This window comes from Oncorhynchus tshawytscha, linkage group LG02 (genome assembly GCF_018296145.1).
Source record: "Oncorhynchus tshawytscha isolate Ot180627B linkage group LG02, Otsh_v2.0, whole genome shotgun sequence".
In the NCBI taxonomy this organism is placed as follows: domain Eukaryota; kingdom Metazoa; phylum Chordata; class Actinopteri; order Salmoniformes; family Salmonidae; genus Oncorhynchus; species Oncorhynchus tshawytscha.
Window position 1 is genome coordinate 45,623,737 of NC_056430.1, and position 12,333 is coordinate 45,636,069.

Here is a 12,333-nt window from a genome sequence, read left to right on the forward strand (position 1 = left end):
AATCCGGAAGTGCCTCATGTTTTGAAAGCGCTGCGTTCCAATGCATCCCTATTGAGCAGTGAATGGGCTATCAACCAGGTTACTTTTTCTCCGTATTCCCCAAGGTGTCTACAGCATTGTTACGTAGTTTTACGCATTTATGTTGAAGAATACCCGTAAGCGGCTACATTGCGCAACTGGTCACCTGATGCTCCCAGAGAGATTCTCGCGTAAAATACAGAGGTAGCCATTATTCCAATCGGTCCTACTGAAAAACTAATTGTCCCGGTGGATATATTATCGAATAGATATTTGAAAACACCTTGAGGATTGATTGTAAACAATGTTTGCCAAGTTTCTGTTGATATTATGGAGCTAATTTGGAATATTTTTCGGCATTTTCGTGACTGCAAAAAAAAAACTCAATCAGGACTTACCAGTGACTTGCTCAATACTGAAGTGGTCAGATGAACCGCATGCTAAGCTACAGGACTGTTTTTCTAGCACAGACTGGAATATGTTTTGGGATTCATCTGATGACATTGTGGAGTATACCACATCAATCACCGACTTCATCTGAACGTACATATGCCACCCAAATGCCATGGATTACAGCCAACATCCGCACTGAGCAAAAAGCTAGAGCTGCCTCTTTCAAGGAGCGGGACACTAATCCGGATGCTTATAAGAAATCCCCCTATGCCCTCCGACAAACCACCAAACAGGCAAAGCATTAATACAGGGCTAAAATTGAATCCAACTACACTGGCTCTGATGCTCGTCGGATAAAGCAGGCTTGCAAACAATTCTTCTACGGATTACAAAGGGAAATCCAACTGTGAGCTGCCCAGTGACGAAAGCCTACTAAACGAGCTAAATGCCTTCTATGCTTGCTTCAAGGCAAGCAACACTGAACCATGCATGAGATCGCCAGCTGTTTCGGACGACTGTGAGATCACGCTCTCCGTAGCTGATGTGAGTAAGACATTTAAACAGGTCAACATTCACAAGGCTGCAGGGCCACATGGATTTCCAGGATGCATATTGAGAACATGCACTGACCAACTGGCAAGTGTCTTCACTAACATTTTCAACCTCTCCCTGACCGAGTCTGTAATAACGACATGTTCAAGCAGACCACCATAGTCCCTGTGCCCAAGAATGCCAAGGTAATCTGCTTAATCAAATCAAATCAAATGTATTTATATAGCCCTTCGTACATCAGCTGATATCTCAAAGTGCTGTACAGAAATAACTACTGGCCAGTAGCACTCACATCGGTAGCCATGACGTGCTTTCAAAAGCTGGTCATGGCTCACATCAACACCATCATCCCACCGTCTCCACACTGCATTTTCCCACCTGGACAAAAGGAACACCTACGTGAGAATGCTTGTTTGTTGACTAAAGCTCAGCGTTCAACACCATAGTTCCCCTTAAAGCTCATCACTAAGCTAAGTACCCAGGGCCTAAAATCCTCCCTCTGCAACTGGATCCTGGACTTCCTGACGAGCCGCCCCTAGGTTGTAAGGGTAGGCAACAAAAAAATCTGCCTCATTGATACTCAACACAGGGGGAAGTCAAATGTGCGTGTTGAGTCCCCTCATGTACTACCTGTTCACCCACGTCTGCGTGGTCATGCACGTCTCCAACACTGTCATTAAGTTTGCCGACGACACAATGGTGACAATGATGAGACAGCCTATAGGGAGGAGGTCAGAGACCTGGCAGTGTGATGCCAAGACAACAAGCGCTTCCTCAGCCCCCCATTTACATCGACAGGGCTGTAGTTCGAGAGCTTCAACTTCCTTTCTGTCCACATCATTAACAAACTATCATGGTCAAACACAGCAAGACAGTCGTGAAGAAGGCATGACAATGCCTATCCCCTCTCAGGAGACCGAAAAGATTTGGCATGGGTCCTCAGAGCCTCAAAAAGTTAGAGAGCTGCACCATAGAGAGCATCCTGACTGATTGCATCACCGCTTGGTTTAGCAACTAATCGGCATCCGACCGCAGAGGTTAGTGCGTACGGCCCAGTACATCTCTTGGGCCAAGATTCCTGCCATCCAGGACAGCTATATCAGGCGGGGTCAGAGGAAGGCCCTTAAAATTGTCAAAGACTCCAGCCACCCAAGTCATGAACTGTTCTCTCTGCTACTGCATGGCAAGTGGTATTGGATTGCCAAGTCCAGGTCCAAAAGGCTCCTTAACAGCTTCTACCCCCAAGCTATAAGACTGCTGAAGAGTTAATGAAATGGCTAACCAGACTATTTGCATTGACCTCCTTTTTTATTCTGCTGCTACTCTTTGTTTATTACCTATAAATAGTCACTTTACACCTTCCTACGACTACATACTACCTGAATTACCTCCTTTATATTGCCTCGCTATTGTTATTTTATTGTGTTGCTTTTTAAAAAGTGTTTTTCTTTTTAATTATTTAAAAAATTAAACAAAGGGAGCAAATATTTTCTTACATTAAACAAAAGCATTGTTGATACAAAGTGTTTCATGGTAAGGTTGTATTGTAACACCTGTTGTATTCGGAGCATGTGCATAACGATGGTCATTTTGGACAAACAGTTCAAATTTTCTTTCATCAGACCAGGGGATATTTCTCCAAAAAGTATGATCTTTGTCCTCATGTGCAGTTGCAAACCATAGTCTGGCTTTTTTTATGGCGTTATTGGAGCAATGGCTTCTTCCTTGCTGAGCGGCCTTTCAGGTTATGTTGATATAGGACTCATTTTACTGTGGATAAATATACTTTTGTACCTGTTTCCTCCAGCATCTTCACAAGGTCCTTTGCTGTTGTTCTGTGATTGATTTGCACTTTTCGCACCAAAGTACGTTCATCTCCAGGAGACCGAATGTGTCTCCTTCCTGAGCGGTATGACTGCTGCGTGGTCCCATGGTGTTTATACTTGCGTACTATTATTTGTACAGATGAACGTGGTACTTTCAGGGGTTTGGAAATTGCTCCCAAGGATGAACCAGACTTGTGAAGGTCTCCAATTTTATTTGAGTTCTTGGTTGATTTCTTTTTATTTTCCCATGATGTCAAGCAAATAGGCACTGAGTTCGAAGGTAGGCCTTGTAATACATCCACAGGTACACCTCCAATTGACCCAGATTATGTCAATTAGCTTATCAGAAGCTTCTAAAGCCATGGCATCATTTTCTGGAATTTTCCAAACTGTTTAAAGGCACAGTCAACTTAGTGTATGTAAACTTCTGACCCACTTCAAATGTGATACAGTTAATTATAAATGAAATAATCTGTCTGTGAACAATTGTTGGAAAAATGACTTGTGTCATGCACAAAGTAGATGCCCTTACCGACTTGCCAAAACTACAAGAAATTTGTGGTGGTTGAAAAACGAGTTTTAATGACTCCAACATACAGTTGAAGTCAGAAGTATGTAAACAGAAGTATGTAAACTTCTGACTACAACTGTATGCATAGTCACATACACCTTCTTACATACACATTTTACCTGAGTTACCTCCAGTATATAGCCTCGCTATTGTTATTTTATTGTTACTTATTGAAATGTTTTTTAATTTGATTTATTTAGAGTTTTTTAGCAAATATTTTCTTACTTTCAGCAATGCAGTGTTTTAAAGGTAAGTGGTTCATGGTAAGGTTGTATTGTAACACCTGTTGTATTCGGAGCATGTGACAAAAAACATTTGATTTTATTTGATATGAAACAAATGTACATTTCTCTTCTCTTCTCTTCTCACCAGGTTTGACCTCTCCTTTGGCCCCCAGCACAGCAGTGAATCCTACATCAGGTGTGTTGGTCATCTTTAGTTAATAAAACTGAAAATAATTTCATGATTTTATCAGACCCAGGTCTTTGTATACATTTTTTGAATCACAAATGTGCCTAATTACTAGAAATGAGGTTGATACTGGATTGATTAAATCATGCCATTAAGATACCTTATTGTATAACCAGATCCAACTGACACACCAACGAGTCCAACTGAAAGTGAGTATGGCCACACGATTTTTGTTTATTGGTGTTGACTAAGTTGTGATGTGTGTTAACTGTTAACAAACTGTCTCTATCTTTCATGCGCACAGGAGGTCAAAGCTCCACAGACAGCGTTGTGAATTCAAACAGTCAAAAAAGAGTTTGGGGTAAGTGTCCTTATTTAGAAATCCCATAGCAAAAATGCACTTGTCTTTTTCTGCTAGCTCTGACTTTGCTGATAAATACTTTGTTGAGGGAAAATGTACTTGTTGTGATTGTGAGATGTTGTAGCCTCACCAAGCTATCTTCAAATGAATGCACGTAAGTCGCTCTGGATAAGAGCCTCTGCTAAATTACTTGTTGCGGAAATTACCATCAGGGACACCTGAAGTCAATGTTAAATGAATAATTCTTTATTATCAACAAGCTGGAGAGGTTCCAACAAACTTAATGTACCATAGTACACGTTGGTCAGGAGCTCCACCGGGGAAGTCCCATTAGTTGTCTTATATACTGCTTAAACAGACAAGTTATATTTGCAAGATTTAGCTTATTCATAATTCATAATTAATTCATCAGTAACGTTTGTTTCATGCATGTGACCAACCAATACCTCACAAGGCTTCTTCTCTTTAAGCTGAGACCTTGAAATTGAGACACCCCTTTTGGTTTTCAAAACAATGTTCTTGGCGCACTGCCAAATTGCTTATACTGATAGTGAGGATTCCTCCCAGTCACGATCAATCAGTCAGTTGCATGGACCCAGTCCAATTGGTTATTAGAAAAGCACAAACATAACATTTTCCTTTACAGACTCAAATGTAAAACGCTTAGCTGACTAGCTGTCTTTTCTCACATATATGAAAACGGAAACGTTTACCAAGACGACTAATAAAGTGGTATTCTAACACCTGTCTACCATTGAAGTATTTACATTTGGATTAAGAGCTAATGACCTCTCCTGATGTCATCATGTCACCAAACAGAGGTGCAATTATGGCAGGCAGCAGTGTGTATGGCTTCTGGAGTGGGCGTGTTCTTGATGGGATTGACAGCTGTCTGTCTCTGCAGGAGGACCAGTGAGTACTTCTGATTCTGCATAACAACTAATTTGCAAACATTTTCCTTCTCATATTAATGTAAGTGCCTTTGACATGGGTTAATCTTTCAACTCCTTTTGGTGATATGGTGTAGTGTAGGCTATATTCAATATCATTCATTTAGCCTCATTTGTTTTTCAGAGAAAACCAATTCTCTGAGGTAAGAATTCCCTTGTGAATATGATGCAGATTGTATCAACTTTTAGTTCTGTATTGTCCATGATGAGATGTTCTAACCACAACCTTCTTATACTTTTATGTTGTACAGACCTACATCCAGACAGGATGATCACAGACAATGTATGTTCCAAACAAAATACATCAAACACTGCACACACAACTACACACATGCATGTCCAAACACGTATCCTAATTTAATTTTTCATTTTGTTTCCGTTGTAGGTGATTTGGTGATGGGAGCTATGAGCAGTGCAGGCATGTTGGATTCAAGGGATGCTGGGATCTATTCTCTCATCACCTTTGTACCGTCCACATTTTTGCACTCAGGTGAGTTTGTAACAGAATGTCTTCTGTCCCTGTCTTCCTGACCTGGGACGTGAATTTGGGACCCTCAGCACAATAACACTTAATCACTCAATGCCAACCATACAAACTTACATTTTTAGTCAGAGCATCTTGAAAGCGTGAGAACAGAGCTGTAAGTCTCCAGGGTGGTTTGAGTCAGGAGGAGAAGTGTGAAGTGACATCAAGCCCTGTTATTTTCACTTCTTCTGACCTCCCCCCACAACCTCTTACTTGTGGCTTTGTCTCTCTCTGTGAGATGCAGGTCCTGTGCAGCAATCTGCAAATGAAGATGTAAGTACAGCAACAATAATAGCCTTGGATATAGATGCATACTTGTATCAGACAGTCTGACAGACAGTCTGAGGGATAATAAGGATCATTCTCTTTCTCTTTCCTCCAGGCTGATTCAGAGAATGCAGGGGTCTACAGCCTGATCACTTCTGTACCATCCACATCTTTACCATTAGGTTTGTCTATTTAACTCTGTCCCAATGTTTCATAACATGTAGGGCTTTTTATAGGACTCAAAGTTGTTTAGGCTTGTTTGTTGGTCTGAGGTAGTCATATCAGTACACATGTATGTGTATAAGTTATACATAAGATAATGTGTTAGAGCATGAGAATAGAGCTGTACGTCTACAGGATGGTTTGAGTCAGGAGGAGAAGTGTGAAGGGACATTAAGTATAGCAAAGTGACATGCAACCACACACTCACTCACTCACTCAGGATCCCTCTGTGTTGTACAGGTCCTTTTGAAGGAAATGGAAAGTCATCTGAAAACGACAATGTAAGTTCAGAATCACCCAGTGTGTTTGGTGAATGTGAACGGCTCTCAGTTTCAGATGGATGTTACATCCTTTTAAATTACATTACATTTACATTACTGTAGAATTAAAGGACTGATGCTAAACTGTTTATTTTCTCTAGTCTGATACGTACCATGTATACAGCTCAATCCCCGACAGACCAGCAACCTCAGCCCAGCCGGATGGGTTTTACAGTCTTCTGCAGACACACTGAAACTATACCACTGGCTCGCGACATACAGTAAGCAGCCGCTAGAGGCCCCTCCCCCCTCCAAAAACAACCGTAGGATAGTAGAATACACAACGTGCAGTTTCGAAATGTGGATCTTCGTCAGAAGTTTTTCTCTTGTTATGTCAGTCACTGACAGTCACTCAATAAATCCCATGACAGCTAAGATTTTATAGATTGCTAGGCCCAGTTAGTTTCGCCAGCTATCTAAGCCTTGTAGTAATGGCCGAATTACTGCCCAGGGGCCCTGACCTCCAGGGGGCCCCCAATAATTTTGTTAGTCACTCTCACTCAGATATCAAATGAACATGGCATAAGTCATGGCAAATGTTTAGAATTGCAGTAAATTAGCTTTAAAACCGAATGTTATTATTTCAACGACACGGGCATACTCTGTTGAATTGTAGGACATTAAGTTCTCTCTGCCCCATGGCAAAATGAGTGGAATTGCAGAACATTAAATTTAAAGCTCCAATTTTTTCTCTTCGCCGCCATGAAAAGGTCACTAAAATGTTTTGTCGGTGAGGTGGGCAAATCTCGCTTAGGGCCCACAAAATGCTTGGAACTGCCGTAATTTACTGTATCACACATGGAAACCTGGATTGTGTTACATGCCTATCCATAATATCTGTTAATATGTTAGTATTTTTATTTGGGGATTTTGGAGGTGTCCGGGGCATACTCCCCTTTAAATATTTTTAAGTAAATGCCCAAATAAATATACTGTATTTATATATATTCTGTCATCTGTGTGATACCTCCTTCCATAATGTTTTGATAAAATTGACTAAATAAAATATATTTGTGATCAACATCGATAGATACAGACAATTAAAAATCAGTAAATATATAACATCACACAATGCAAAAAACAGGTAAATAGGAAATTAAGATAAATGAATTGAAATTAAGTCATTAGATCCAAAGTGGTATTGATAAGGCATTTTTCTTGGTGAAATTCATCTTGTGTTTAAATATGATTATAGTATAAGCCCCCCCCCCAAAAAAACTGGGGAAACAGTCTAATGTCAATTTAACAATTTTTTGGGCAAATGTTAGCAACCCCAAAAGCCCAATCTTATAGCAAAAGTATTGATATTGATATTTCCCACATACTTTGTTACAAGCTTCAAAATATAACATTTTGGTTTTAAAAATGTTTACATTGTTGGCAAAACTGAAAAATATAGATGACCTAAATGCTTCAAATCTCAAAATTTCTCCATGTTTACTTGTTATTTTCCAAGTTCCCAGTTTAATTTAAATTTACTCAGCACATCAGTCACTCCTTCAATGTGCAGTGTTGTAGACACATTCTAGCCTTTAAGTCCAATGACTGCGGAGTGGTTAAGATGTAAATGGTGTGAGAACACAACTTCATTACATTGTTTTCCAGTTACCATGAGCTTACATTCTGTTTCGATGCACACTTGAGCCCAGCGGTCAGGGATTATGGTGATGGCTTTGTTTGTTGAAAAGGGGTGGCTCCCCCCTCACCTCCCATATACACTGTACACACTGTGCATAGATCTTTCTATTTTGTTATTGACTGTATGTTTGTTTATGTGTAACTGTGTTTTTGTTTTTGTTGCACTGCTATGCTTTATCTTGGCCAGGTCGCAGTTGTAACAGTCTGATGTTTAACTGTTTAACAGTCTGATGGCCTTGAGATAGAAGCTGTTTTTCAGTCTCTCGGTCCCAGCTTTGATGCACCTGTACTGACCTCGCCTTCTGGATGATAGCGGGGTGAACAGGCAGTGGCTCGGGTGGTTGTTGTCCTTGATGATCTTTATGGCCTTCCTGTGACATCGGGTGGTGTCCTGGAGGACAGGTAGTTTGCCACCGGTGATGCGTTGAGCAGACCTCACTATCCTCTGGAGAACTTTACAGTTGTGGGCAGAGCAGTTGCCGTACCAGGCGGTGATACAGCCCGACAGGATACTCTCGATTGTGCATCTGTAGAAGTTTGTGAGTGCTTTTGGTGACAAGCCGAATTTCTTCAGCCTCCTGAGGTTGAAGAGGCGCTGCTGCGCCTTCTTCACGATGCTGTCTGTGTGCGTGGACCAATTCAGTTTGTCTGTGATGTGTACGCCGAGGAACTTAAAACTTACTACCCTCTCCACTACTGTTCCATGGATGTGGATAGGGGGGTGTTCCCTCTGCTGTTTCCTGAAGTCCACAATCATCTCCTTAGTTTTGTTGAAGTTGAGTGTGAGGTTATTTTCCTGACACCACACTCCGAGGGCCCTCACCTCCTCCCTGTTGGCCGTCTCGTCGTTTTTGGTAATCAAGCCTACCACGGTTGTGTCGTCCGCAAACTTGATGATTGAGTTGGAGGCGTGCGTGGCCACGCAGTCGTGGGTGAACAGGGAGTACAGAAGAGGGCTCAGAACGCACCCTTGTGGGGCCCCAGTGTTGAGGATCAGCGGGGTGGAGATGTTGTTACCTACCCTCACCACCTGGGGGCGGCCCGTCAGGAAGTCCAGTACCCAGTTGCACAGGGCGGGGTCGAGATCCAGGGTTCGAGCTTGATGACGAGTTTGGAGGGTACTATGTTACTATGTGTTAAATGCTGAGCTGTAGTCGATGAACAGCATTCTCACATAGGTATTCCTCTTGCCCAGATGGGTTAGGGCAGTGTGCAGTGTGGTTGAGATTGCATCGTCTGTGGACCTATTTGGGCGGTAAGCAAATTGGAATGGGTCTAGGGTGTCAGGTAGGGTGGAGGTGATATGGTCCTTGACTAGTCTCTCAAAGCACTTCATGATGACGGAAGTGAGTGCTACGGGGCGGTAGTCGTTTAGCTCAGTTACCTTAGCTTTCTTGGGAACAGGAACAATGGTGGCCACAATAAGGTTGATTGAATATGTCCGTAAACACACCAGCCAGCTGGTCTGCGCATGCTCTGAGGGCGCGGCTGGGGATGCCGTCTGGGCCTGCAGCCTTGCGAGTGTTAACACGTTTAAATGTTTTACTCACCTTGGCTGCAGTGAAGGAGAGTCCGCATGTTTTGGTTGCGGCCCGTGTCAGTGGCACTGTATTGTCCTCAAAGCAGGCAAAAAAAGTTATTTAGTCTGCCTGGGAGCAAGGCATCCTGGTCCGTGACTGGGCTGGTTTTCTTTTTGTAATCCGTGATTGACTGTAGACCCTGCCACATACCTCGTGTCTGAGCCGTTGAATTGCGATTCTACTTTGTCTCTATACTGACGCTTAGCTTGTTTGATTGCCTTGCGGAGGGAATAGTTACACTGTTTGTGTTCGGTCATGTTTCCGGTCACCTTGCCCTGATTAAAAGCAGTGGTTCGAGCTTTCAGTTTCACACGAATGCTGCCATCAATCCACGGTTTCTGGTTTGGGAATGTTTTAATCGTTGCTATGGGAACGACATCTTCAACGCACGTTCTAATGAACTCGCTCACCGAATCAGCGTATTCGTCAATGTTGTTGTTTGACGCAATACGAAACATATCCCAGTCCACGTGATGGAAGCAGTCTTGGAGCGTGGAATCAGATTGGTCGGACCAGCGTTGAACAGACCTCAGCGTGGGAGCTTCTTGTTTTAGCTTCTGTCTGTAGGCAGGGAGCAACAAAATGGAGTCGTGGTCAGCTTTTCCGAAAGGAGGGCGGGGGAGGTGTCACGTTCTGACCTTTATTTCTTTTGTTTTGTCATTATTTAGTACGGTCAGGGCATGAGTTGGGGTGGGCAGTCTATGTTTGTTTTTCTATGATTTGGGGATTTCTATGTTTTGGCCTAGTATGGTTCTCAATCAGAGGCAGGTGTCATTAGTTGTCTCTGATTGAGAATCACACTTAGGTAGCCTGGGTTGCACTGTTTGTTTGTTGGGTGATTGTCTATGTTAGTTGCTTGTGTCAGCACAGTCCTTATGATAGCTTCACGGTCTTTATTTGTTTATTGTTTTTGTATTCAGTGTTCAGTTCTTTCTTTAATTAAACATTCATCATGAACACATACCACACTGCATTTTGGTCCTCTGATCCTTCTCGCCTCTCCTCTTCAGATGAAGAGGAGGAAGATCGTGACAGGTGGGCCTTATATGCATCGCGGAAGTTAGAATAGCAATGATCCAAGGTTTTACCAGCCCTGGTTGCGCAATCGATATGCTGATACAATTTAGGGAGTCTTGTTTTCAGATTAGCCTTGTTAAAATCCCCAGCTACAATTAATGCAGCCTCAGGATGTGTGGATTCCAGATTGCAAAGACTCAAATAAAGTTCGTTCAGAGCCATCGATGTGTCTGCTTGGGGGGGAATATATACGGCTGTGATTATAATCGAAGAGAATTCCCTTGGTAGATAATGCGGTCGACATTTGATTGTGAGGAATTCTAAATCAGGTGAACAGAAGGACTTGAGTTCCTGTATGTTGTTGTGACTACACCACGTCTCGTTAACCATAAAGCAGACGCCCCCGCTTCTCTTCTTACCAGAAAGATGTTTGTTTCTGTCGGCGCGATGCGTGGAGAAACCAGCTGGCTGCACCGACTCCGATAGCGTCTCTCGAGTGAGCCATGTTTCCGTGAACGTTACAGTCTCTGATGTCCCTCTGGAATGCTACCCTTGCTCGGATTTCATCAATCTTGTTGTCAAGAGACTGGACATTGGTGAGTAGTATGCTAGGGAGTGGCGCGCGATGTGCCCGTCTCCGAAGCCTGACCAGAAGACCGCTTCGTTTGCCTCTTTTACGACGTCGTCGTTTTAGGTCGCAGGCTGGGATCCATTCCGTTGTCCTGGGTGGAAGGCAGAACACAGGATCCGCTTCGGGAAAGTCATATTGTTGGTCGTACTGATGGTGAGTTGACGCTGCTCTTATATTCAGTAGTTCTTCTCGACTGTATGTAATGAAACCTAAGATGACCTGGGGTACCAATGTAAGAAATAACACGTAAAAAAACAAAAAACTGCATAGTTTAGGAACGCGAAGCGAGGCGGCCATCTCTGTCGGAAGTAGATTGTAGAATCAGGTGTGTTAAATTAGGGTTGGACTGAAAACCCACAGGATGGTAGATCTCCAGGAAGAGGGTTGGGCAGCCTTGCTGTAGAGGGCCTATAAGCTATTTCGCAAGTATGAAACCATCACAGTTAGTAAAGGTGAGGAATTTATTCTGCAATGATCATGGAAATGAAATGAACAATAGGAAATAGATGCCGATTTCAAACTATTTTAGAATCCAAAGATGAAATAAATAGACCTAGATTTGAACTCTTCTCATTAAAGGCACATGATATTTAGCTACCAGTTATTTTGTTATGAATAATAGTATCATCATATACTGAGTGTTCAAAACATTCCTAATATTGAGTTGCATCTCCTTTTGCCCTCAGAGCAGCCTCAATTTGTTGGGGCATGGACTCCACAAGGTGTCGAAAGCGTTCCACAGGGATGCTGGTCCATGATGACTCCAATGCTTCCCACAGTTGTGTCAAGTTGGCTGGATGTCCGTTGGGTGGTGGATCATTCTTGATACACGTGGTAAACTACTGAGCATGAAAAACCCACCTTTCCCAGTCAGAGGATTACGGCAACCGCACAGCGTTACTCACACTAAATGACTTTATTTCCAGAGGACATATGAGATGGATGTGGTTCTGAACAGAGAATAATATGAATGAATATACTAATAAACATAGCATGAGAATGAATAAGTAACAGCACATGAGCAATAATAATATTAACTGTATAAGGAGA

General features: G+C 42.5%; 2 protein-coding genes across 24 annotated transcripts in view; one reads left to right on the forward strand and one right to left on the reverse strand.

Moving 5' to 3' along the window:
- The window catches only part of LOC112244872 (nuclear pore complex protein DDB_G0274915), a 710,200-nt gene that overhangs the window by 58,383 nt on the left and 639,484 nt on the right, over positions 1-12,333 (reverse strand). The window lies entirely within an intron of this gene.
- The window catches only part of LOC112244881 (mucin-5AC-like), a 63,566-nt gene that overhangs the window by 46,031 nt on the left and 5,202 nt on the right, over positions 1-12,333 (forward strand). For 6 of the 13 annotated variants that reach the window (XR_006079105.1, XR_006079104.1, XM_042299576.1 and 3 more), the window contains exons 9-20: positions 3,592-3,609; positions 3,733-3,780; positions 3,948-3,980; positions 4,076-4,132; positions 4,952-5,044; positions 5,207-5,225; positions 5,334-5,365; positions 5,468-5,572; positions 5,853-5,881; positions 5,991-6,057; positions 6,338-6,378; positions 6,519-6,638. Coding sequence is in view for 11 of the 13 variants with exons in the window: in XM_042299576.1 (XP_042155510.1) it covers positions 3,592-3,609; positions 3,733-3,780; positions 3,948-3,980; positions 4,076-4,132; positions 4,952-5,044; positions 5,207-5,225; positions 5,334-5,365; positions 5,468-5,572; positions 5,853-5,881; positions 5,991-6,057; positions 6,338-6,378; positions 6,519-6,611 (635 nt within the window). In the remaining 2 variants the exon portion in view is untranslated. The remainder of the gene's footprint in view (positions 1-3,591; positions 3,610-3,732; positions 3,781-3,947; positions 3,981-4,075; positions 4,133-4,951; positions 5,045-5,206; positions 5,226-5,333; positions 5,366-5,467; positions 5,573-5,852; positions 5,882-5,990; positions 6,058-6,337; positions 6,379-6,518; positions 6,639-12,333) is intronic. The other 7 variants (XM_042299605.1, XM_042299588.1, XM_042299596.1 and 4 more) reach the window with 2 other exon arrangements.